Source organism: Anser anser, assembly GCF_964211835.1.
Source record: "Anser anser genome assembly, chromosome: 2".
In the NCBI taxonomy this organism is placed as follows: Eukaryota; Metazoa; Chordata; class Aves; order Anseriformes; family Anatidae; genus Anser; species Anser anser.
In genome coordinates, this window is record NC_139721.1 from 152037912 (window position 1) to 152063810 (window position 25899).

The following is a 25899-nucleotide window of genomic DNA, read 5'->3' on the forward strand; positions in this document are numbered from 1 at the left end:
GTCTCGCACATTGACTTTCTAGAAAGCTAAATAAGCCCTCCCTGTACTGGCAAGTACCAAAAAGTGTTGATATTCAGTGGAATCTGCTTGTAGTGGGCTTGGATGTAGTGCGGTAGAATCAAAAGTCTCTTGTTGTTTGCTCATGGTTCTGCTTGCAATGAAACTGCAGAAGAGAGGGGGAAAAAGCTTTTCTCTGAGAACATTCAGCAGTGCGTTACAACCATTTCTTTTGAACATCAATATGAAAAAAAAACGTCAGTGAAGGAGCATGTTAAATGTTTTATACATCCTTTGTGTAACAAAGGAACATATAAAAAAACCAAACAAACAAAAAACAAAACAAACAAAAAAACACACTGATTCTAAGATAGAAACATGGATAAAGTCAATAAATGGAAATTAGTTTTTAAGGAGGCCAGTGCTTTGGGAATTAAGATTTGTCAGGATATGGTGGTTTAGTCCTTGTAGCAGTTTATAAGAAAGCACTGCGACAGAACATGACTTAAATTGATGAGTTACTAATGACTTACTGGAGTACAATTTTTCAGAAGTTATGCAGTTCATCGTATTACTGCATTTTTGGCAAGAAAAAGTATTCTCCATCTCTCTTTAGGAATGAAGGAAGATCGATTATTTCTAAGATAAATATATGCATGCTGCCTCAGCAGTTTCTTTCCCTGCTTGTAGAACTAGTGTTAATATAAGCACATGCATTCCTAAGATGTTTCAGTGTCCTCATCTCTGTTAAACTTAAAACTTAATTATTTTGTTTTATGTCTCCGTTGCTTCTCAATACCTTCTAACATGTCATTATTTTCAGGATATTTTGCAAAGGTAACTTATTCTCTTGGTTACACAGGTGTACACAAGGTATAGAATTTACATGGTAACTGTATATCTTTTCATAATCATAAGTTCAACAGCCAGATCCAAACCAGCCAAAGCCAGAAGGAGCTCAGATGTTGGCTATGCGTGGGGAACAATTAGGTGTGGTTACAAACTGGCCGCCTTCTCTGGAAGCAGCTTTGCAGCGATGGGGGACCATCTCACCAAAAGCTCCTTGCCTAACCACTATGGATACTAATGGAAAACCACTGTATATTCTCACTTACGGTGAGCACTCTTCAAACTCCTTGTGATTTTATGTATAGTACATAGCGTCTGTATGTATAGGAAATACATAAGTGTATAGTGAAAAAGCACTCAAAACAATGCATCTTTTCCATTTCTGAATAAGGTAAAAAAAAATTTGAAGTTGTTGGTGTCCAAATATGAATTTCTGAGGTGTTATAGCATGACTTATTTCACAAAGAGGAAAAGAGCTGGGTTGATATACCTATGGAATCACAGATTATAAATTAAAACCACCTTTTAAATAGAAATACATACTAGGACAGACTTTTCTGAAGATTAAAGTCTGTTAAGCCTGGGATATTTCCCAGGCTTTGTTCTGAAAAAGGAGAACCTGGTATACAAAATTTACCAGCTTCCTGAAAAGTTAAAATAGGATTTTTTCTCATGTTTTTACAGTTTACTGGCATTGCAGTAAGTGTAATATGAATTATTCCTCCTGATATGTAGTTGTACAGCTAACAAATATGCCCCCTTGGAATAGGTTTGCCAGGATATATTTGTGTGATCTTTTGTATGTCGATTCATTTCCGTAAGTTCATTGCACTGAGAGAGGCCAAATGGAGACAAACATAAGGATATCTTTGTCAAATAACTCCCAAATATCTTCTAATTTTGAGAAGTTCAGAGAGCATTTGTGAGATGTTCAAATGAATTATTTTGAATAACCATCAAACTTTGAAAGCAAGTTGGAACATTTCTCTATGTTATTGGTATGAATATAAAAATGATTTTGCTTTTTTTTATTTCTGCCTTCTCAGGGACCTAGAGTCCTGTGCAAATAATATTTTTATATGCTGTGATACAGAGGTGTGTCTGCATTGTTCAGTGCTGAATGCTCCCTTCTGTTCAGGATTTAGGCTGAGTGATAGTCCTTGGCTGAAAAGATGCTTGCTGCAAGTTTGGGATTGCAAATACGGTTAAAGGCTTTTAAAGCATAACAGAACTTTAGGAACTGAAGGTCATGCATGAAACATTTTCCCTTCAGGTGCTTCTTAGAGTTAAGAAGTTACTTAAATTAGGGAGCAAAGATGATTCACCACTGATCGATGTTTTTCTTCCTTAAGGACATTTACTTGGAACTAGAGAAGAATTTTTATGTTTGCAATTACATGTTTGCAGAAGAGCAATTCATATCATCTACTGAATGCCCTAAATAAATTTGACAGGACAGGAAATGAAGACGTTAGTAAGAATCAGACCATTTCTGAATGTGGGATTCTGTCCAGAGAGTCCGAGCATATGTCCTATTTCTCCTGAAGAGCTGTAAGCTGAACAAAGCCTGAGGAGCTCTTCCATGGGGCTTATGAAGCCACCTCGCCTGTTTCTCTTTCCTAAGCTAACTCTTCTTGAATCCGTCTTCTAAATTGTCCAAATCCTTAGAAAAATTAGACTAAATCTTTTTTTTTCTTCATTATTATCATTTAGCTACACTGATTTTTGTTGTTGCTTTTCAGTAGTTCCCCAAGGTTAGAAAAAATCAAATCTCCCTCCCTCCCCCCCCCCTTTTTTTTAAATAAATAAAATAAATTACAAAACCACAGTTCATAGAAGATGGAGTGAATTCTCTGCTACCTAGATTTCAAGTGTACATTCTTCTTCATGGGATAAGTAAATCCATTTTGATGTAACACACATCACAATTTCCTTTACTAATTTCCTTTACTAGTTTTCTTTACATGAATAATGATTGCTTTTGAAATATAATTAGTTTACAGATGTGCCATTTGATTGGTGACTTTATGAATGATTTTGCTGTAACTATACCACCTTTTAGCTCTACTATTTCCTAGCAATTGTGGGCATGGCGTTTTTAAAAGTTGAAGACTAACAGAAATTAAGCCTTGAAATCAACAAAGACATTCATATGCATGAATTTTTATCCCTGCTTAGTTCCCCTGGCCCCAGTGTAATGAACTTTTGAAAGATGAGGCTGCCCCCAAATCCTACCACATGGCATTAATATGACACTTCCTTTCCTTGTGGTGTGTATTTCCTTGTATCAGATGACCAAAACTTTAAAATATCAACACTGAGAACTTCCAGTAGCCTCTGAGTTTGTATCTCACAGCTCCTTTTGTGTACTTTGATAATTCAAGGAAACACTATTTCCGGGACTTTTCATATGTTCACAGTTTTGACAAATATTCAAGATTTTAAAGAATAATTCTAAATTTCTAGAGGTTCACTCCTGATGTATTATATCCCTGCCTTCAGTATTTTATCTCTGTTTACTGTTTCTGCTTCAATCTTTTCTCATATCCTCTCTAATATCTGCATGGAAATCCTCATTATTCAGCTTTCTGGATAGGAGCAGGATCCTGCATGGTATCTTCTGTTCCCTACTTTTTTCATACAAAACATCTTTTCTACTTTCTTGTCTTTGCATGGAGGAATCACAGGTTTAACTGCTTATTCCAGATCTCTTTCCTTCTTTCCAAATGGAGTTCCAGGGCTGTTCCTGTGACAGATTTGTAGCTGTCAGCTAAAACACATCACGGCTAAGAAAGAGTACTTATTCCCTTCACACCAAGCATTTTCATCTCCTCCTTTCTTGATCAGTGTAGACAATATTGCCATTCTGCCAGTCTCTTGGGCTGTAACCGCAGTATGATAAATGACCCAGGCGTTTCTTTAGTTTTGTACAGCCATTCTGTGTCTGATCATTGCAGATAATTTTGGGGGCAAGTCTCCACAAATACAGACTTTTCTTCACATCTACACAGCTAAATCTCATCCCATCTGTCACCACAGTCTTGGTTCTTACATCAGCCTTTCTCTGGCCCCCCAGAATCATAGATTAATAGAATTATTAAGGTTGGAGAAGACCTTCAAGATCGACGGTCCAACCATCCCCCTACCACCAATGTCACCCACTAAACCATGTCCCTGAGCACCACGTCCAGCCTTTCCTTGAACACCCCCAGGGACGGTGACTCCACCACCTCCCTGGGCAACCCGTCCCAACGCCTGACTGCTCTTTCTGAGAAGAAATGTCTCCTCATTTCCAACCTGAACCTCCCCTGGTGCAACTTGAGGCCGTTCCCTCTAGTCCTACCATTAGTTACCTGTGAGAAGAGGCCGACCCCCAGCTCTCCACACCTTCCTTTTAGGTAGTTGTGGAGAGCAATAAGGTCTCCCCTGAGCCTCCTCTTACCCAGCCTAAACAACCCCAGTTTCCTCAGCCGCTCCTCACAGGACTTGTGCTCCAGGCCCTTCACCAGCTTCGTAGCCCTTCTCTGGACACGCTCCAGGGCCTCGATGTCCTTCTTGTAGCGAGGGACCCAAAGCTGAACACAGCACTCGAGGTGCGGCCTCACCAGAGCAGAGTACAGGGGGACGATCACCTCCCTGGTCCTGCTGGCCACACTGTTCCTGATACCAGCCAGGATGCCGTTGGCCTTCTTGGCCACCTGGGCACACTGCTGGCTCATGTTCAGGTGAGCATCAGTCAGCACCCCCAGATCCTTTTCCTCTGCACAGCTTTGCCTAATCTCCGCCTTCCCATTCCCCTGCAGGAATTCATCTAATTAGTAATTGCTTATATCTCCTGTGACTTTTTCAGCATGTTTTTCAAGTTTTTTTTGTCTTCTATAGCATGTTAGGATTGTCTTCCTCCATGTGTCTCAGATTAACAAATAAGACAGAAGAAATGAACAGCTGTACTTCTACACTTGATCTTTTTTAAGCAAGTTTTTGAAATATTTTCTCAGTTCTTCAAGTTGTTTTCACTGTCCCAATTGTAATTGTTACTCAAATCTCCTAAACTCTTTCGAGTGAATGAAATGCTATGAATATTCCTTATTTCTCAAATATTTTATTCCTCTGGGAACTTACTTAAGTGGAGAGCATCTTAGTTAAGTTATTCACAATCCCTTTGTAAATCAAATCACTGAATATGCATAAATAGAAATGTCTGAGATAAGGGAGGGAAAGATGTCTTTATAAGGTTTTACATACGTCTGAACTCTGACTAGAAACCTAACACGCTTTGAGGAAAAGAAGGACGATTTCTTGCTCAAACAAAGTTGATCAGAGTAGTCAGGCAGCTGATTTTGGTATTGTTGGCATTACAAATGAAATGCTTAGTGATTTCTTAGTGGAGAAACATGAATAAAGGATAATTAAATCCAATATACTACTTACACTATCACAGCTACTTTTCTTACTGTAGAGTGATTATTGTAAGAAGGATCAGAAAGGCTGGGGAAAAAGTAAAAAGCTGAAAGCAATTTGGAAATAAGCAAGTTTTGAGCTTTTTTATTGCAACCATTATTAAAACCAACGAAATGAGTACCAGTTAACTGCATCGGATTCAGAGAATCTCACATTGCCTTTATCTAACACTTTCTGTAATCAGTTTTTTAAACCATTTTCAGTAGCTCCAGTGTATTGTTTCACACATCAGAGGCCCACTGGAAACAGCAGATCTAGGAGAAAAGAGCAGAAAAGGCTCTTTGGATAGTAAACTGTTGTTTTTTTTTTTAATCCATTTTGACTCTATGGAGAAAGAAATCATTTTTCAAATGAATTGTCCATTAAAAAAATAACACATAATGCAGCCATTAACATCTTGAGGCCAAAGTCATGCTGTCTTAGCAGAAGTGTTACACTGGGGATAGCCTGAAATGGTTGACACTCAACAGACAGAAAATAGCCACCCCCAAATTGTGCTGCAGCTGGCGTGTGACCACAGCCATCTACATCCTCTTGCGTCCAGGATCTCCTAGACCAGGAATTTCACAGTTACCAGGAGCGTAAAGGGAACTGAGAGTCTTCTCATAACCAAGTAACGAAATAACCAGATTGTCCTTATCTCTGAAATAAATCATTGTTTGCAGAGGTAAAAGTCATCATGGTTTAAGTCCTTAGACATCTATCAACAATATGGTTAATACTTTCAACCTTTATTGCTTTAATAAAGATAAAGAAAATTGCTTGCTTTAAAAATCTATATTACAAAATTGTGATTTAGACTGGGATATCAAGTACTGTAATAGTAACATTCCCTCTATTCTGTGTATGTCTGGGGTATTTTATTCTCTGCAATAAAACATTTTTGTTAGTTTGTTTGGATATTTTTCCAATAAGACACCTGCTTCATTTGCTGCTCAGTGTGGATCTCAAATGTTTCTGAAGAAAGGGTTAGCAGAGCAGCAGAACTGTGACTATTATTTTGCGATGCAGAAAAGGTGCCCCTTTACCTGTATCATGTTAAGAAGTCTGCCATTTATACCAGATTTAAAGTCTTCATGTTTCTGTTTAGTGTAAGAAATATATTGTGATCTTGAAAGAATGAATATTTGACAACATTATTTTCAGTTAAGTTTTGGCAGTCTCGCAATTGCTGTGCATGGAGATTGGTAAGCGACCACAGGTTTGGTTTTGCTGAGTTAGTGCTGTGTGGTTCTTAAAAGCATACAGAATTCAATAAGGGAATTGATTGTGGTTTGTTTTGTCTTTAAGTTTTCTTCCTGATGCAGCTTTTCTCTTATAACCTTCTTTACATTCAACACAAACATATAGTCCTTGTACAGATTTGTGGAGGGGAAGGGGATTTACTTCAGTGTCATGTGGAAAGCATATATTTTTACCAACTGATCCCTTTTTGTATGCTTTTTAAGACCTGGTGGTTTCCTTTATCCTCATAATGTGTTGCTTAACCAGATGGGACTGGCTATTCACTCACACTAGCTTGCAAATTTTTGTAGGAAAAAGATACTGCCCTCTGAATAGGCTGTTAGCATAGAACAATACTGATTACAAGTGATATTTAGAATATGTGGTTAGTGCTGTAGAGTTGCTACTACACAACTGAATCAAAATTCCAGCAGAAAACAAACAAACAAACGAAACCCACAGATATTTGCCCCACACATGCATTAGCAATGTTTGTCGTGGCTGCCAGAATGTGAGGTGACATTTTTCATTTGCTCCTGCCTTGACTACGTGTGTGTGTGTGTGATGCCTGCAGGACATGGCTCAGCTTCAGAGACATAGCTGCTGCACCACACACTTGCTGATACTTGCTGGGCACTGGGAATGCTCAGCTTGGTTTGCCAGTGTAGGAAGAGCATTAAAGGTGACTTGGCCTCACTGCAGGAACACACTACTAGGGCTTGCAGGTCTGGTGGGAATATCTGCGACAAGTGGCAGGAGCAGCTAAGGAAGATTTGATCATCATTAGAAGATTTATTTCAGTAAATGCTTCAGCAATTAGAAGTGTGTTGGTCTATAACAGATACGGAGGAGAAAACCTTGATTTCTTTGTATCTGGTAGAGTTATAAAAGATTTCGGAAACTAACACCAAAATAAGCAGTTTGACGGGGGGTAGGAAGATTACAATTTGTAGTAGTGACATGTAGTGACAAGGTACGTGTTAACTGAATGTTGTCCAGTTTGGTTTGTTTTCCCAAATCAACTCAGGAAATTCTTTGGATACTGAACAGTTTTCTTTGTTTGAGAGAGAGTTTTGGACCTGAAAACTGGAAAATTCAGGTCCTTATTGAAGGCATTGAGTTACCCAGGACACTTGTGTGTGACTGACAGAGCCCAGGATCTGCAGGAGCGCGGCCCCCCTCTGGAGAGTACCCCGGTGCCCAAAATGCCACTGGACATGCAAATTTCTCTCTAATGACTTATCTCTCTAAAGGACTTACCAAGCTTTCATTTTCAAACTCAAGAAATTAGTTCACATATGACAGAGTCAGGTAGGGACAAGTACTGCGAGCATCCAGTATCCCCGGCAAGGCAGGTGGGAGGGCAGTTGAACAGGACCAGGGAAGCAAAGATGAGAAGGGCCCCAAGGTCTGGGAGCAGCAGTGGTGCTGGGGCTAGCTGCACCTAGCTGGTGGGTGCTTGCTCTCCATCGCTACAGGAGAGCACAAAACCATTTTCTGCTACAGTGGCATTGCTGAACAAAAGGAGATCTGTCGCCGTTCAGAAACATGGGCTGGTCCAGCCCCTGCTTCCTGAAACTGCTGCTTGAGTTTCCTACCTCTGCCCTTCTGTTTTCAAGCCAACTTACTAGAAGATGGATGGCGATGTGTTTATCTGAGGAAGACCTGTGCTGAATTGTGGACAAAGGGCCATATCCTCAGCAGCCCCCAGCGGCGCAAGTTCCTTTGCAGCTCACGTTCCTTCGTAGCAGGTTTCCCCCACGCAAGGATCGGCCCCATCCCGGAGTGAAAGCCTTGGATGGAGCACAGCTGGTTCCCCCACCGGGCTGCCTTCTGCCCCTGGGCAGATGTGCACGGAATTGAGGTCAAGGCAAGGTCTCCTCATCGGGATTTGTGGGAGAGATTTTAGCAATCAGCTTTTTCCCAGCAACGTCTAATCTCTCAAGTTTACAAAGGAAGAATTACACTGAATTGCAACCTAGGCAGAACCGAGGAAGGAAACACTTCAAAGATTTCCTTCTTTATAACATCCTCTGCTACTGAGGGCTTTTATCCCACAGTCACGGAGCCCTTTGTGTTCTTCAGTGACGTTGGCAGGCCAAACGGCCAAGGTGGCAAAATAAACACACAGTTCAGTCGGCCTCGCGTCGCGCCTCATCCAGCAGCCGCAGGCCTGGCCCTGGTGACTCATGCCTTCCTGGCTCCAGCTCCCGCATTGCTGTTCGCTTCACAGCTCTGGCTTTTCTGGAAAGAAGCTATATACCTAGAAGATAAATGGCGGGCTTGCTGTTGAGCACAGCCCCGGTCTAGATCTGTGTGGGATTCACTCTGGGATCAGTGTGTAAGAAGGCCGGCCTGCACACAGCAGTGCTCCTCACTGCTGGCACTGGAGCAGAGGCCACAGCAGCCAGGGACAGGCAGAGCCTGAGTGCACTGGGCTGAAGAGATGGAAGCGCTGAGGGATGCAGGAGAGACCCTGTGTCCCTGCTCTGTCAGAGCTCAGTGCAAACTGCCTACCTTGTTCCAGTTTTCCATGGTTTCATACCCTTTTGCACATACAGGTAGCTCAGTTAGCTGACATAGTTTGGTATTCCAACAGTAAATAGAACAGGAGAGGGCCTGGAAGGAAAAAGACCTCTAGAAATTATTACAGACTTTGTGCAGTTCAAGGTGTGTTGAAACAGAAAGGTGAGGAAGTAGTGAGACAGCCTGGTATGCTCTATATTTCAGAAGCTGAAGTAAAATTTTGGAAGTAAGGGAGCATCATGACAAAATGTATTTAGACTTAAATATTTACAACCTTACCAGAAAGTAACCCATTAGTCTTTGAGAGAACTTTATTTCTACATCTACTTTGATTTACACTGGCATGGAGATAGTTATAGTGTGTACCCATGTACTACACTTAGAATGCATCTAAGTCCTTTAATATGAATAGTGCTTCAGATCTCAAATGTTGAAGAAAATTTTGTATGCAAGATGGCACGTTTGATATATGAAAAATGAGTATGAATATGTCACAAATGCAAATTTAAGACTTTTAACAGATTTAATCTCCATAGTTCCAATACAACTTTTCACAGCAGCCCCTTATGTCTCTCAGAAAAGGGATCAAAATCTCAGTGTTCATTATAAGCATGAAAGTGTTTTGTGTAAAGATGGTTCTTCCTTGCATTCAGAACTTTCACCAGGCTTTTCATTTCCATTCTCCAAATTTCTGTATCAGTACTAATTGCTCTTCTAAGTTTGTTGCCACTGAAACTTTAATGTTGGAAACCTTTAAGAAAATGAATGTTTGCTTTTCTAGGGCATCCTTGTTTTTATCCCACTTGCTGGTCAAGTTTAAGTGTTGACTGTTGCAACAGGGATGCTTTTAAAGACTTTTTCCCAATAAAGGCAGGTAGTTCCACTGCAGTGTTATGATGGTCAATTCTGCAGAAGTACTCCTGTATCCACATTGGGTTTTCAGTGGAACAGAATTGACTTGTGTTTGTTTTTAAACATCAGGGCAGTTCAGCATCCAAATACTGGAGCAATTTTAAATATATTAAAAACTTCACAAAATATAATTTGATGATAAAATATTACCATTTTCATAAGAAGTAATTGCACTTAGGACTTTCTCAATAACAAGCAGCAGTGACCTTCCAATTTTCCTTAAGAGTTAAAACAGAAAATCTGGCCTTCTCATTATACGTTACATTTACATCAGATTGGCACTTAAAATAATACGGCATTGCATTTCATATCCAGAATGTGGAGGAATTTATTATAAAAACTGCTTGGCGTAGTTATAAATAGCAATAGTGCTTGTTTGGGAGCCTGAACTGCTGAACCCCATAGGTAATCCGTTGTCAGAACCTATTATTGTTTAAGTTATAGGTGGGCATGAATTAAAGATTTGTTACTGTCAGACTGAATACTGCTTCAAGACAGTAGCTGAGGGCCAGCCAAGACCAAGGTCTGTTATGCTAGGTATTATTCGAATGGAAGTAACAAGGACTGTAAACAAAGGCTCTCAGAAAGAGCTTGCATAGTCGGGATACGCTGATCTCTTAAAGGATTAATGAAAGGCACAATGTGGCCAGTGACATCTTGATGAGATCATTTTTTCTTTAAATAATATTGGGACAAGGTCTTCATGAGGATTAACTAAGTGAAGATGGAGAGATGAAGCAAGGGAGAACAGAGATGGTAAAAAGGAAGGATACCTGGATGCAAGTGAAATGAAACTGAGAGAAAGGACTGTGTGGGAGTGGGGGAGAACTAAAAGCCAAATTAAATCGAAGAAGGTCCAGAATTAAAAGTGCAACTCGTCTTACAGGTGTGCTAAGGATCAGAGGGTCCCTGCTGCTTCAGTGTGCCCCTTTGGCTGTGGGGTGTTTTCTGTTTGTTGATTTTTTTTTCCTTGTCTCTCCTTCCTGGGACTCCTTTCCTTTTTCCCATGGTGTCTTGGAGTAGGGAAAGTGCCATTATGATTTCTGCATCATACCCTTGGAGGGAAGTACCCCTGCACAGCACAGTCTGACCGAAAGGCAGCTTTTGCAGCTTGCTAATAGTCTGTCTGGACTTCCTGGTATTCCAGCCACTTCTAACAGCTGACTTTTGGAGTCCAGATCCAATTCACTGCAAAGCAAGAAAACTACTTCTTTTTTTTTTCTTTTCTTTTTTTTTTTTTTTGTCGTAAAAATGCTGCTTTCTTGAAGTTCAAAGAAAATATCTGATACATATTTAAATATTTCCATTAGTTGCAGGAGTGGTATCACATTTAGTTGGAAAATTCATATACATTTTCCAAGTATTTCTTCCACTGCTCAGGCATTCTTTCCCTTTAATAATCTTGTAAAACATGCAGAATTTTAAAATTAATTTTACAAATTTTGTGTTAATAGGCAAACTTTGGACCAGAAGTATGAAGGTTGCTTACAATATACTACATAAATTAGGCACAAAACAAGAACCAATGGTACGACCGGGAGACAGGGTGAGTATCTCAATGGTTTTTAATTATGAATAATTCAGATCCTGGGTTGACAAAGAAGGAATGAGGTATTTGGGTGCCCAGGGGAAATTAATGAAGTTAAATGTTGGGGGTGGAGGAAAGTCTGCCTTTTACTCAGAAAAGGGCTGATCACTCAGACAGATGTTTTGAATTGCATATTAAATAATCTGAGCTAGTATTCGCTGAATAGCAACTTGAAGTTGTGGCAACATCAGCAATAAACGTTCCCATGGAAAGTGATTTTTGGACGTGGAACAGCCGTCTGTTTAGCAAAAGCTTGCTTATAGAGCCTGGAGGTGTCGTGTGGGTAAAACGTACTTACTAATGACTTTGTAGTTGTTGAGATGGTAGAAAAAAGAGGAGCATTGTGGAGGACAAACACAAACAAGCTAAGCACATTTTGGCAGCCAGTTAAATAAATAAATTACACTGACTGGTAATGTGGAGAGTATTTCCATTCCTTGTTCTTGAATCTGATTCAGCTACTGCTGGAGGCTGTATCTAGGTGAATGTATAACATCCACAGAGGGCAAGGGTTACAGAGCTAGTCTGCTGCCTTCATGCTACCCCTTTTCTCTGCCAGAGTGTGTATCCAAATTTCCACAGGTCCCATTCCAGGTTGGCTCTAAGTCATGGAATGGAGATTCCTGAACAGATCTGTCAGAAATGCACATTTTAATCACAACCTTGTGATTAGAGTTTTGAATGTGAAATTAAGGATTCCTCTTCCAGTGTGAAAGCAATTATCAAACTGCTGGTTTACTTGGTCCTTTTGTGCCATATGTGAAAAATGTGTTGATATGCATTACGCTTTTCTTACGTCTTCAAAAATGAGAGCATGCAGTAAAGCTTCACAGAAAAAAAAATGAATTAAAAAAAAAAAAAAGAAAAAAGAAACCTGACAGTCCTTTCTATGTTTCTTTTGGAAATAAATCATAAAGCATTTAACTAAAGGATCTCAAGATCCTTAGTCTAAATTGCTTCCTACAATGGCATTCAGCCATCTGAAGAATCTCTTTTACTTGATTTACAAGTGTGTATCTAAGCAACAGCAGAAGCAGCAAGTTGTTCAAGTGTGTGCATCAAGAGAATCCACCCAGAAGGCTCTAAATGGAATAAAGTTCAGATACAGGCAGTGTGTGTGTGCCTCTCTCTCCCTGTTGTCTGCTAACTGCCCATCTTTGCATTAATTTACTGCAGCAACCACTGACATCTCCTAACGTTAGGAAACGATTTGTGGATAATTCAGTCTGAAAGCTGGAAGTTTAGCTAGTGCAGGACACATACATAACAAATTGCAGTCCTTCCAAAATAAGTCTACCTAGATTACAGCGAAACAAATGTTTATGGCTGAGTGCTGAAAGCATATGCTTGTGCTGTAAAAACATCTTGCTTAGCATCTCTGTGTAACAGAAACACAATCTTTTAAAGCCGCTTCATGTGGAAGATGAGGTGTTACTGTACTGATGTTCTAGGCTGTTATTCTGGCTGTTATCCCCCTGTTATAATAACATAAAAGCTTTCTGACCTCTTTGAAGATGACTTTTTATTCTAAATAATGTATTTTGTGTGACAACAGTTAAAGGTACTTTTGAAATGCTAAATGAAATACATTTGTGCATATTTGTGATCTTTTCTAAATCAGAGGGTAGTTGTTTCCTTAAGTTAATATGATATAAAACTCAGAAAGGGCTCTCCCCCTTTAAAAGCATCTTCTATCAATGCAATCTCTATTTTTCATGACTCCTATTACATCACTCTTTAGTTTCTTTGTCCGAGACAAAAGAATAGGTGATTGTGCCTGTATGCGAGTCCCTGGTTCTGATATAATTATAACACTCGAAGAACTGCATTTGCCTTCTATAGTATCTTCAGAAATTTAACCTCGTGTCATCCCAGACAGCTGCCTGGAAATTAAGCTTGCCTCTAATATATCTACCAGATAAACAGATTCTCATCAACGCACTGTATATTTCGTTTTCCTTCAGCCTTATCCCTTTTTGCTGTTACCACGCTATTTGTTTATTTGGTACAGGTCTGTTAGTGATTAATGTCTTTTGAAGGGGAAGTTAATGCCTCATTCCCACTGGACTTCAGTGAGAGTTTTTCACCTCTGTCAGCTCCTTTGAAAAGACTCCCAGCTAAACCTTCTCTGTGTGTATGTAAACAAAGAGCAACACAAAAAATAACAATCCTCAAAGTACCTTTTGGGATCTTTCAACATCTTTCAGATGTGTGCTGGGCTCAGCAAACTGCTATCGCTGCAGTGTACCTAGCAAAAACCCTTTCCTTCCATTTCCCTTGTGGATATTTATGGTATGCGTACAGAAAATATATATACTAAACTGCACAGCCATCTCGTGCAGTTGTATTGTTTCTTGTGCTAGGATACAGATATGATAGCAGTATATTTTCTATGAAGTTCCTGAAGTTTTAAGTCTTCAGCTTAAAAACAGAGATATTTTTGAGCCCCTTGGACACAGTTAGATTTCTTCTAGTTTGAAGAAATCAATTTAATTTATGGAAGGGAACCATCTTTGAAGCCATATGAAAACACTGAGTACACTTAATCTACAGTAACTGAATCTTGGCAAGTGTATATAAAACACGATGGTTTTGCTCCAAGAGATTGAAATGTGTAACTCCTAAGGATGTCAAATCAGTGAAAACTGAAGACTTATTATGTAGTTTCAGCAAACTTTATGGTGCTGAACGCTGATCCTGTGTGCAAACGCAAAGAAGTTAAGTTAGAAGTCACGTGGAACGCCTCTTGCATGCCGCTTCTGTCAGCCCTGAGGTGGAGTTACCGGCTTCATTACAGCTGTTGAAGACATGAGTTGAGAAAATGCATCTGACTGAATGAAAATAAAAATACAGACAGGATCCAGCCCCTGAGGTCTTTAACCACTAATTGATGGCAAGGAGAGCTGTGGACTCTCCAGGTTGCTGGATCCTCAGCTAGATCATGCAATCTCATTTATCCTTCTGTTTTGTCCCTGGATGATCTAAAGAGATTGCAGCACCCATAGAAGTAAGCTGCCCAGTTCAGCACATCTGGGGATGAAAGGCCCCTCATGAGCATACAGGTGATGTGCTATAATGTCTTATGTTTTCTTGGCATTCTTTAATCTAAATAATTCCCTAGCCCTAAAGCTGTGAAGTTTAGCAAGTCCAGACCTAGAATTAAATCAAATTGAATTGAATTGAATAGAAATAGAATAGTTCAGTTGGAGGGGACCTACAGAGATCATCTAGTCCAACTGACTGACCACTTCAGGGCTAACCAAGAGTTAAAGCATATTAATGTGGGCATTATCCAAACACCTCTTGAACACTGACAGGCTTGGGGCATCAACCACCTCTCCAGGAAGCCTGTTTCATTGTTGGACCACACTCTTGGTGAATAAATTTTTCCTAATGTCCAGTCTGAACCTCCCTTAGTGCAGCTTTGTGCTCCAGGGAAAAGAAACCATCACCTCCCTCTCTGCTTCCCCTCTTCAGAAAATTCTAGAGAGCAACGAGGTTACCTTAGCCTCCTTTTCTCCAAACTAGACAAAGCAAATGTCCCAGACCTCTCCTCACAGGACATGCCTACCAGCCCTTTTACCAGCTTCACATTATCTTACCAGCTCTGGACATGACACTTAGTTCTGTAGATATCAGCTATTTGTGTTCACTCTCTCAGACTATGCTTGGACAACAGTCCAGTCCTAAAATAAAATTATTGTGTGAGGCAAAGCATACGGAGACAACACATAATTGTTAGTGACTGACATAGTGACACAGTAAGTCTGCATAATCTGAACTGGTCGCAGATCCACTTTGTTTTCAGTAACATTAAGCAAATACTAAATTAGAATGTAAAATTCTATTAATTCCATTTGTTTGGTTCTTTAATATCTGCAAAGCAATCAGTAAGTTGAAAATCAGATGAAAGGTGTTGCCAACGTAGGAAACAATGCAGCATGAAAATATTTAACTACAACCTAAGTGAAAATGTTCACAAAAGGAACGTGTATCAGAATAAATTCCTTCTGATTCCTCATTCATCTTTTATTAGGTATTTGAGTAATAATTGTAGAAATGTTTCTGTAATCACCTCTCTCCCAAAAGAAGCATAGAAACTCCAGCTATTGTTAGTTGAAACCTGTGATAAAACATGCATTTCAGAAAATCTAAAACGTATGTCTCTTTGTTTCAGGTAACACTCGTGTTCCCTAACAATGATCCCGCTGCTTTCATGGTAGCATTTTATGGCTGCCTGCTTGCAGAAGTTGTCCCCGTCCCTATTGAAGTGCCACTTACAAGAAAGGTAGGGAACAGAATTTCTTCTCTATACTGCCTTTTAAAACTTATGTCAGAATGAATCACAACTGAATCTAACTTCTGAGTACATTTGTGGTTAACTAGCTCTGAATCTACAGATACAAAGATAGTCCTGTGTGGTGAGTTATATATAGTTCCTTCTTTTCTGTGATGGCAAATCTCAAGATGTGCTTGCAGTTTCAGCAAATGCAGGTCTGCCTGGGAAAGGAGAGGAAAATTTTGCAAGAGAACAGCTTTGCCTGCCCTAGATGGATTATCTTTGTAGCCTCTCAAAGCGTGCTGATGTTGGCCATTGACAATGACTCATTGGCAGCAACTGCTGATTTTCCACCTGTCCCTGAAACCAAAGCTATGTTATAATGCCCCTAGTGCTTTGTGTGCTACTTCAAAGCAGTTAGGGAAATGCCTTCTCCTGTGTTTATATGTGCAGTTGTATCCTGAAGCTTCCGTCACCACTGTCATCTCTGCTAAGGATGGCCTTTGAGCAAAGCTAGTTTGTGAATTCTTGCCACGGAGCATACATTCGTAGCTGAAACTGACCATGGCTAATCAAAAACATTTCACATGCAGTGTTGGTGCAGATTCCACCACTGGTTTCTGGGAAAATATTAGTAGACAGGTATAACAGTTTCAGGTTGAAGAGATACTTGGGGGCAATGAGGGGAGGGGGCTCAGTGGTACTGGAGAGCCACAGCTGGGAAGGTTACACTGATGCCGCTGAACATGCATTTTTTTCTGAGGATGCATACCTTTGAGGCTGTAAATATAATGAAACGTATTTATCCATTCCAAGCTCTTTTTGCCATATCCCCTTAATTTTAGCATGGCTGGCAGCAATGCTCATTCTAAGGTTCTCCCAAATGTCCCCTTATATAATTCCTTTGTTATTAGCTAGCACTAATAATGCCTTACTTTAAGTATTTGGTCTGGAATTGTCCACACAACATGTGTTCTTTAATCCACTTTGGGGAATAAGTTCATGCTAGTTTGTTTGTTAAGTGTTGTATTAGAGATCACTGAGGAGTGGACTTGACTCTGGAATGAGTGTCATGATTTTAGTAGAAATATACTGCATTTGCATCAAGCTGTCACCATGCTTTCATATGTGAGTGCAGTACCTTAAGGTAGTTTGAAGTAGTTGCATGAAGCGATGCATTATTTCTGCTTTAAATGTGTCACCAAAATAAGGCAAACAGACTATATACATTGTAAGATCATACCGAACGCTCGCATAGTTAACTTGACTTTCATTTTACAAAAAAGAGGCAATGTGACTTTAAGGGATAAAAAAAAAAATAAAAATCTGGTATGTCTTTCCCTGTTGCTTATTTTCCAAGGTTTAATTGCATGTTAAAGTATATGGATAGGTATAAATCAGATTTATTTTAGAACATCTGATACCATATCCATCCAGTAAGCTATAAAATCCAGCTGTCCAAGTAAATACCCTATGTCAGGTTAATAACTTACCCTAATTTGGCTGAACCTTGATTTTTTTTTATGTGTGCGTATGTATATATATAAAAATATATACTTACACATGCATATATATATATATTTATAAAAGGCAATAACTACAGGCTCAGACTGTTTAACTGTTGCCAAGATCATTCCCAAATGTTTAAATATTGCACTGATAAAACAATAACAGAGATGTCAGCAGTATAATTAAAAAAGCAACATGATCTATGATCTATAAATAAAACTATGCAATCTCACAGCGTATACTATTGCAAATATTTCTGCATTTATTTATATGGAGAAGGAACTGGAGTGGAAGCAATGAGATGAAAATCATGTTCTGGGTAGTCCCAGAAGGAATACCTCTGCTTGGTCAAATGGCAGCGGATTGCTTCTGGCATCCGTGGGAAGATGTCATTTGTGTCATCTCACGATGGCCTAGGCTGTTCTTTTATGCTTTACCATTATTTGTTCTCTCTTCTTCACGCTTCAGTAAATTCTGGCAGCATACCTTTTTTTGGCTTGATTTTTGGAAGACAGAGATGTGAACTAACAAATAGACCAACAATTATATTACAGGCTAATACGGACTTACAGAATAACAACTTCATACAGGATGAGCTGTTTCAGGGAATTCATGAGCACATTTTTAGTATTCATCAGCACATTTTTAGTATTAAAAACTTGTGTTAGCAGCTTTAATACTGTTCTGCATTTTCATAAGGAGGAGTTTTTCACAGCTCTGTGCCGATTGTGCCTGGCAGTTTAAAATTGAACAGTAATACTTGCAGCCAGGTAGCCTTTTGGCTTAGGTATTACTCTGCAGGCATCTATGCATGTATGGGAGTAAAGGCTTCTGTTTTAGTAGCCCATACATTCGGTGTGTATTCTCTACTCTTTGTATCGTGAGTGTATTTTTTTTTTAGATTTTGACAGAGTTATTTTCTGGTAGATCCATTAGGTGATGGTCCGTCTCATCTTCCTTCTGTATCTCATCTTTGTATTGACAAAATACCTAGAATTTGTTGTACTTCCCCAGAGGACTTAGAGAGACCCGTCTGGCATGGCAATTGGGATGGGTTCACTGGATTCTGTGCAGGGTTCTTCACTTTTGGTATTCTGAGAACACTTTCGGGTGTTTAGCAAGGACCTGGGACCGGGCATTCATGTCAGCATGGTTTTGGCTTTTTGGATTGGGAAAATCAGATCTAAAGTTAAAAACTGAAACCTCAAGCTTTTTTTTTTTTTTTTTTTTTTTTTTACATCAGAGCTAACTCTGTTCTAGAAGAAGCAGTTACAGTCATTGTCACAATAGAATAAACAGCATGTTTTATTTCATCTTCTTTTCCTGCACTAATGCCACTGAAATATGTGTATCGTGATCGCTTCCAAAATTTTTTGTAACTAATCCTCATCCCTTAGATTACGGGCTATGCTTTTTACAATAGTCCCTCTGCCCAAAATCTATTTCTTTATGTTTCCCAAAATTAGTAGATGAGTATGGGTCCCTTTTTAGTGTGTTGCGTGCGACATCTCTTCCTTCAGAACTGCCACTTTGGTTAATCTTATCAGAAGCTGGAGTATTCTGAATTGGCGCATTGTATACGTGATGCAATGTGAATTGCAAACTAGGTGTCACAGAACGTGCCATCAAAGTAGCGGATACAGGATTTTTGACATTTCAAGTTCTAGTTCAAATAGTGGCTTACTATTCCCCTTAGGAAAAGATTTTAAAATATGTTTTCGATTTCCTTTTCTTCAGATTTTGTAGGTTATTTTTTTCCATTTGATGGGCACCATGAAAGTTCTTATTATTTTGCTCTGATACAGTCAGGGGAGCTAATCTGTTTGAATCTCAAAATAACATTTTTGTCCTCCAAGCATTTTCGTAGTTATGCTCAATCACTTTCTGTGAATATGTGAACAGTGATCCCACATAGCTCTTTATGGCTTTCTTGTCATAGGAGGCGAACATTTGTAACAGAATATGACATGAAAGCATATAAACTATTTCTCAATCATTATTTCCTACCCTGTTAGACTTAATGCTACGTGTGCTTCTTGGAAGTGTTTCTGTACTCTCCCAGAAGCTGGCTTTGACAATGTGATTTTGAAATATTCTTGTGTGTTTCTATAGGAAGTTCAGAGATACCCACTCCCGGACACATAAAAAAAATATCAAATGGATGTTTTGTTGAGGGTAAAAAGTGTTTTCCAGGAGCTCTTTTTATTAAATCCTGAAAAGTTAGGTTATTAAAGCTTTAACAGTAGCCAGAGAGATACATCTTTTAAAAAACAGAGAAGTTGTCCCAGTCTTTTCTGCCATTTGAAGGCAGAATTGTATTCCAAAGGAAATACACCTCGACACTTTTTCTAGTATTCAGACATCTTCAGAGCTTGAGGTAAAACAAGCTGTGTTTCCCTCCTGCTTTCATCATTATTGTGCTGTACCTGATACACTGAAACATCCACAGAGTTCCAGCAACACTGGAAATTGACATAGTTTTGAACAGCTTTTGACAACGAACTTTCTTCGCTAGATTTAAAACATGCATAAAATGCCATATATTTTATTTTTGGTGGCACAGTCATCCAGCCTCAGCCCTGCTGAACCCCTGGCACACGCTGCCGGACCCGTGTGAGCGCCGTGCCCACCCTCCCCTCCGCAGGCACTGAGCGGAGGTCTTTGCTCAGCTGGTCACCGTGAACCTCAGGTCCCTTACAGTCTACATTTTGTTTTTGTGTTTTCAAGTTTAGGAAATGGTAGTTTCCTACAGAGAATATCGCGTTTCGTCCAGTGTCCCCTGCCAAAAATAACTGTTGTCCTGCTTTCATTAAGACTTTTGGACATTTAGACTGCTCACAATTACGTGTTTCACATGAAAATTGCAACCAGATACCAAAGCTTTCTCTGATGAGACAGCTGATTTCTTCCTCATAAAGCTGGTCGTGAAAATTGCATCTGCTTTGTGTTTGATTATTTTTATTAAGATCTGTGATATTTGTATTTTTAAAACAGAGGGTTTCCTTGATTCCTTTTCACGTTTGTTTTAAAGGTACTGGTGCTTGGGCTTTGCGTCTGGTGGTTGCTCTGTTTGTTAGGGTAAAGGCAAATGGAGCTCAAATAAGCATTGTAACAACAACAACAAAAAAATAGTTCATTTTGCAAGGTATTGCTGCATAATTCTCATTTGAAACCAGTCTGGGACTTGAAATGGACAGGAGTAACCTTTACCAGCCCAACCTTTGCACTGGCTGTCTCTTCCTTCCTTCCATATTAGGTGGAAGACTATGCACTCTCATGCACAGAGAAGGGAACATAATTGTTTTCCTTCACACAGATACTCTCACAAAGCATTACAAAAATGACATTAACAGCATGCTGAAATGCAGCCACACGTGGGATTTTTTATCCTGACAATGAATTATCACTCTCTGCAGCAGGAAGAAGACAATTTGCCTCCAGGTAGTGGTGAAAACCTTTAGGGGACCTTTAATAAAAGTCTTTAGAGAACCTTGAATGGCTACCTACAGCAGAGAGGGTTTCTGGCTCGCTTCATCTGCAAGATTGATCTCTCTAGGTGTGTGCAGACATTGTCTAAAGCTATGCAGACCTCATTTTTCATACTTCAGCAAGTGCGATGCCTTCAAGAAATGTAAAATGGTAGTTCCAAAGTCAGCATTTCATCTGAAACCTCATGCTACAATACCTCAGCTGTATCTTTTGCCTTCCACCTGTACTACTTGTCATTTCAAACTGTGAATTGTGGAGGCTTCTGACAATGAGCATCAATGGAAAGTCTCTCCCCATCTGCACCTGGGACTGCGTTCGTTCGTTTGTTTCACCTGGTCTCTGCTGGAGCCGTGAGGTTTTCTTCCACCCCAACAAAATTCAGCAAAATAAAGTGTTTGTGGCAAGTGAGGGTTTGTCAAAGTAGCAGATTAGCATAATCTACCAAAATAGCAAATAACGGTGCTAACAAAACAGTATGTCTTGAAAATATATTCCATTTAAGGGCAGAGGGTGCTTTTATTTATGGGGAAGAGGGTTGTGGGTTTTTTTCAGCAGTAGGTGATTTGATTTCTTCTTTTTACTTACAAAGCAGTTTTCAACATTGCAGACATTCATTTTACATTACTCAGAAGGGATGCCGATAGCTCAATAGCTAGTCTCTGAAATCTGAAAGAATCAATACTCCTAAAGTCAGAAGTCTTTCCTTGCCATATGGAAGCTTTGACTGCTTCTCACAAATGACTCAGTTTTCAACTCCAACCTCACTGCAAGAGGGATATTGAGTTGCTTGAGCATGTGCAGAGAAGGGCAATGAAGCTGGTGAAGGGACCAGAAAACAAGGGTTATGAGAAGAGGCTGAGGGAACGGGGCCTGTTTAGTCTGGAGAAGAGGAGGCTGAGGGAAGAGCTCATCACTCTCTACAACTACCTGAAAGGTTGCGGTGAGGAAGGTGTAGGTCTCTTTTCTCAGGTGACAAGTGATGGGATATGAGGAAACAGTCTCAAGTTGTGCCAGGGGAGGTTTAAACTAGACATCAGGAAGAATTTCTTCGTGGAAAGGGTGGTCAAGCATTGGAATGGGCTGCCCACGGAAGTGATGGAGTCCCCATGCCTGAAGGTATTTAAGAGATGTGTGGACATAGCACTAAGGGACATGGTATAGTGATGGGGCTCAGGAGGTCAAGTTGGTGGTGGAACTTGATGATCTTGAAGGCCTTTTCCAACCTAGTGGATTCTATGATTCATTTTTCAAACTCACAAATTTTGCCTAAGGCACTCACTACTCTGGCTCATTCTGAGGCATGAGGAACAGCAAAGACTATCACATTTACATACTTGAGTGTTTTAGGTAAGGTTGCAGTGTGTCTGTGGGATATATAACACTCTCGGCTTCAGATGGTTTCAGACCTCCCACCATTTGGGTAGTTAGAAACGATTGCTTCTGCAGGGCAGCAGGTATCACTGGGGCACCTACGCGGGGAGAGGAATGTTCACCCCTTCTCCATCTCTCTATTCTCTGCAATACTTTCTGCTTCTAAGTTGGGATGAAGCCACCAGGAGCAGGCAGGAGGCAGTGATAATTAGTTAGAAGGTGTGAGAATGACATTGGAAGTGGGAACGATCGACACAGGCTAGCAGAACACCAGAAAGCTTCATAGTGTTCATGTTGTGTGATCCTCAACTGGAGTTCCTGTAGCTATTGAGAACAGTGTCTATCGTGAACCTCTCCTGCAGCATCTTGAGTTACTTTTTTCTTGCAAGGCAGGATTTACCGTGGAAACCAAAGGCATGTCATAGAAAATGAAAGTCTGAAAACCACCCTGGCTATTGTCTGTGCTTGGGGATTTTTTTCCTTATCTCCTGTGGTAGAGGTGCATCACGTAATCGTTTAACCATTTTGTCCTTAAATGAAAGAAATAACTGTACAGAACAAAATGGGTTGAAGGTTTTAATACGATTTGAAATGTGGTTGTCCTGACCTAAAATTAAGTCTGTTATAAGAGTCTATGATGTGTGGGTAGATTATGTTAGATAATCTATACGCTATTCTCCCTGCTTGTGTGTGGAGTGCTACAAATGAATGAATAATTTTTAAGTGGACGTGCTCCAAAGGATTGGTGTGGCACTAAGTGAAAGCACAGTCATTATTTCTTGTGTTATCTAGAAAACCTGAACTGTTGATATAAATTTCCTTTTCCTGTTGTTTTGCTTTGTTATGAGAAGAGCTTGGCAGATCACTTCTTAAATGATGCATCCTCCAGGGCTGTGATATGCTGATGCTCTAAGGTCCACAGTTTCTACTGGTTTATATGTGTTAAGTTTCTAAACGGGAATTTATTAAGTTACTTTCTTGCAAGGTCTTCTATGAAATTAGATCTAGTACTTGAGAGTGTGCATTTTCTTGGTGCAGTGGTGAAACAGCTTGCTAGCAGTCTTTTACAGGGCATAAACTTAAAACAAGATTTTGACTTTAATTTAAAATTCAGAGTGATGCAGCTCCTGCATTTGATTGTGAAATTTATGTTCAATTCTGTTTAAAAAAATTGGTAGTTAGTGGGAAATTTGGGGTAATGGAAGTATACATAGGATGTCTTAAGAAACTGGTGGCCCTCCATTATACATGGCAGAGTAGCACATCTCAGAGGCTATGTCTTGCCCAAGAAGTGATGTTGTCTTCTGGAGCACTCCAGTCCTCATCTTCCTGCTGTTCGTTATGAGGGCCCACAAGGAAGGACCAGTGCTCCTGCAGTGTCCAGGCACCCACACATACTTCTGATAAGAAGGCTACAGGAGTGCAGCCAGGTCTCATCCTCACATGGAATCAGTATCTGATCAGGCTAAGCACTTGTCCCGGCACTTGTACTGAGAACAGTAATGCTTGACAAAGCCATTTTTATCTTTGTGGTGAAGGCACTGTGAGATCAACATGCTCCCCAAAACATCGTTGATGGATACCAGTCTTTTCTCTGTTGTTCAAAGGCTACTGCTCTCATTTAGATTTTTACTGGGAAAAAAAAAAATGAACAAGCTTAATGTTAAAAAGCTTTCCTGAAAAAGTACCTTGTCATTTTTTCCTGGTTTTACATTCATTGTGGTAATAGTGCAACAGAGCAAAAGCAAATGCAGTGATTATGGATTGAAGGAGTTACATAGCGTAGGTTTGATAGATCAGGTTATCGTCCCGCATTGTTTAGTCAGCTATCCAAGTTCTGATAATTGGTGCTATATGCCTATTTTGTGTTGCTATGGAAAACAAATAAGCTTTGGTTTTTCCTCTGATTTCCTTGTTTCTCCACTTTAAATTGCTTTATTTGACTACAAAAAAAATGCATTGAAAATAGTCAGATAAGTTTTCAGGCTCATCATGCAGTTTTGCTTTGAATGAATCAATATATTAAGGCAACTGTTCTGTATTCCTGGTTGCTCCCATGGTTAAGTATGCATTATGGTTGATTTGAAAGATATTTTAGTTTGATCTTTTGAAACTCAGTAGGCTTTTTTCTCTAGAATCATTGTGTGAAGAAAGAGTTAATTCTTCTGTGTGTATTTATGTCCAGGGCTTTTCTCTGTTGAAGAGCCTAATGGATAGATGTAAAGTTCATGAAAGAATCATGACAAGACACTATAAGTAAAGCAGACATAATGCTGTGGAAGCACAGCAGCTCTCAAGGAACAGCTATGGCCTAGACTTGAAAATCATTACATGACTTTTTAGCCTCAATACCCATTTCTTCTTGATGACGGTAAAATGTAGTGTGCGTTCTTTAATGGGCACTTGACTATCTGTAGTGCTCCTGAACTATGTGTACAACTACTCAATGAAATGGTTATTGACAAATTAGATTAGATCAGCATAAACAGTGATACTGTCACCACTGTATGTCCACCATAACATCTCTAAAGTTGAAAGCATTCTCCAAGAGGAAGTATCTATAACCCGTATTATTTCCTAGAATCATCACAAAACCACAGAATTGCAGAATGGTGGAGGCTAGAAGGGACATCTGGATGCCATTTTATCCAGCCCACGTGCTTAAGCAGGGACACTTGGAGCAGATTACCCACATGACTTTTGAATATCTTCAAAGATGGTGACTCCACCACCTCTCTGGGCAACCTATTTCAGTGCTTAGTTAGCACTCACAGTAAAAAAGTGTTCTTTTATATTCAAAAGGAACCTCCCGTGTTTCAGTTTGTGCCCATTGCCTCTTGTCCTGTCACTGGGCACCACTGAAAAGAGCCTGGCTCCATCTTCTTTACACCCTCCCTTCAGATATTTGTATGCATTGATGAGATCTCCCCGAACCTTTTCTTCTCCGGCCTGAACAGTCCCAGCTCTCTCAGCCTTTCCTCATAGGAGAGATGCTCCAGTCCCTGCATCATCTTTGTGGCCCTTCATTGGACTCTCTCCAGTGTGTCCATGCCTCTCTTGTACTGGTGGGCCCAGAAATGAAAAGTACTCCAGATTTAGCCTCATCAGTGCTGAGTAGAGAGGAAAGATAACTTACGTCATTCTACTGGCAATACATTGACTAATGCAGCCAAGAATACCATTAAGCCTTCTTTCTCACAAGGGCACGTCGATGACTCATATTCAACTTGGTGTCCACCAGGACCCCCAGGTCCTTTGCTACAAATCTGCTTTCCTGCTGGATGCCCACCCAGCACATACAAGTGCCTGGGGTTGTTCCTTCCTAGGTGCATGACTTTGCAGTTCTTATTGAATCCCTCGAGGTTCCTACCAGCACGTCAAGGTCCCTCTGGGTGGCAACACAACTCTCGGGTGTATCAGCCACTCTTTCCAGGCTCTCATCATTTCTGAAGAGTTGAGAGAGCAGACACCAACTGATAACTTCAGTTCTCTGTATAATTTATGTTGTTACAGGTGAGAAGATATCTAGGTTGTGGAATTCCTATGTGAATTTACAAATCAGTTTTGCTAATCAGTTAAGTTGTTTCAAGGAAAGAGACTGTATTCCTCTCAAGATAATATGCCAAAGGACAAAAATATTTTTGTTGTGTAGTCACTTCTAACCAACGTTATGTATTGCTTTTATTTTGATGTC

The 25899-nt window shown here is 39.9% G+C and overlaps 1 protein-coding gene across 6 annotated transcripts in view; it reads left to right on the top strand.

The window, feature by feature from the left end:
• Positions 1 to 25899, top strand: part of DIP2C (disco interacting protein 2 homolog C) — a 318399-nt gene that overhangs the window by 209389 nt on the left and 83111 nt on the right. For all 6 annotated transcript variants that reach the window (XM_083823675.1, XM_083823677.1, XM_083823676.1 and 3 more), the window contains 3 exons: positions 916 to 1113; positions 11424 to 11515; positions 15735 to 15845. In XM_083823675.1, coding sequence (XP_083679801.1) covers positions 916 to 1113; positions 11424 to 11515; positions 15735 to 15845 — 401 coding nt within the window. The remainder of the gene's footprint in view (positions 1 to 915; positions 1114 to 11423; positions 11516 to 15734; positions 15846 to 25899) is intronic.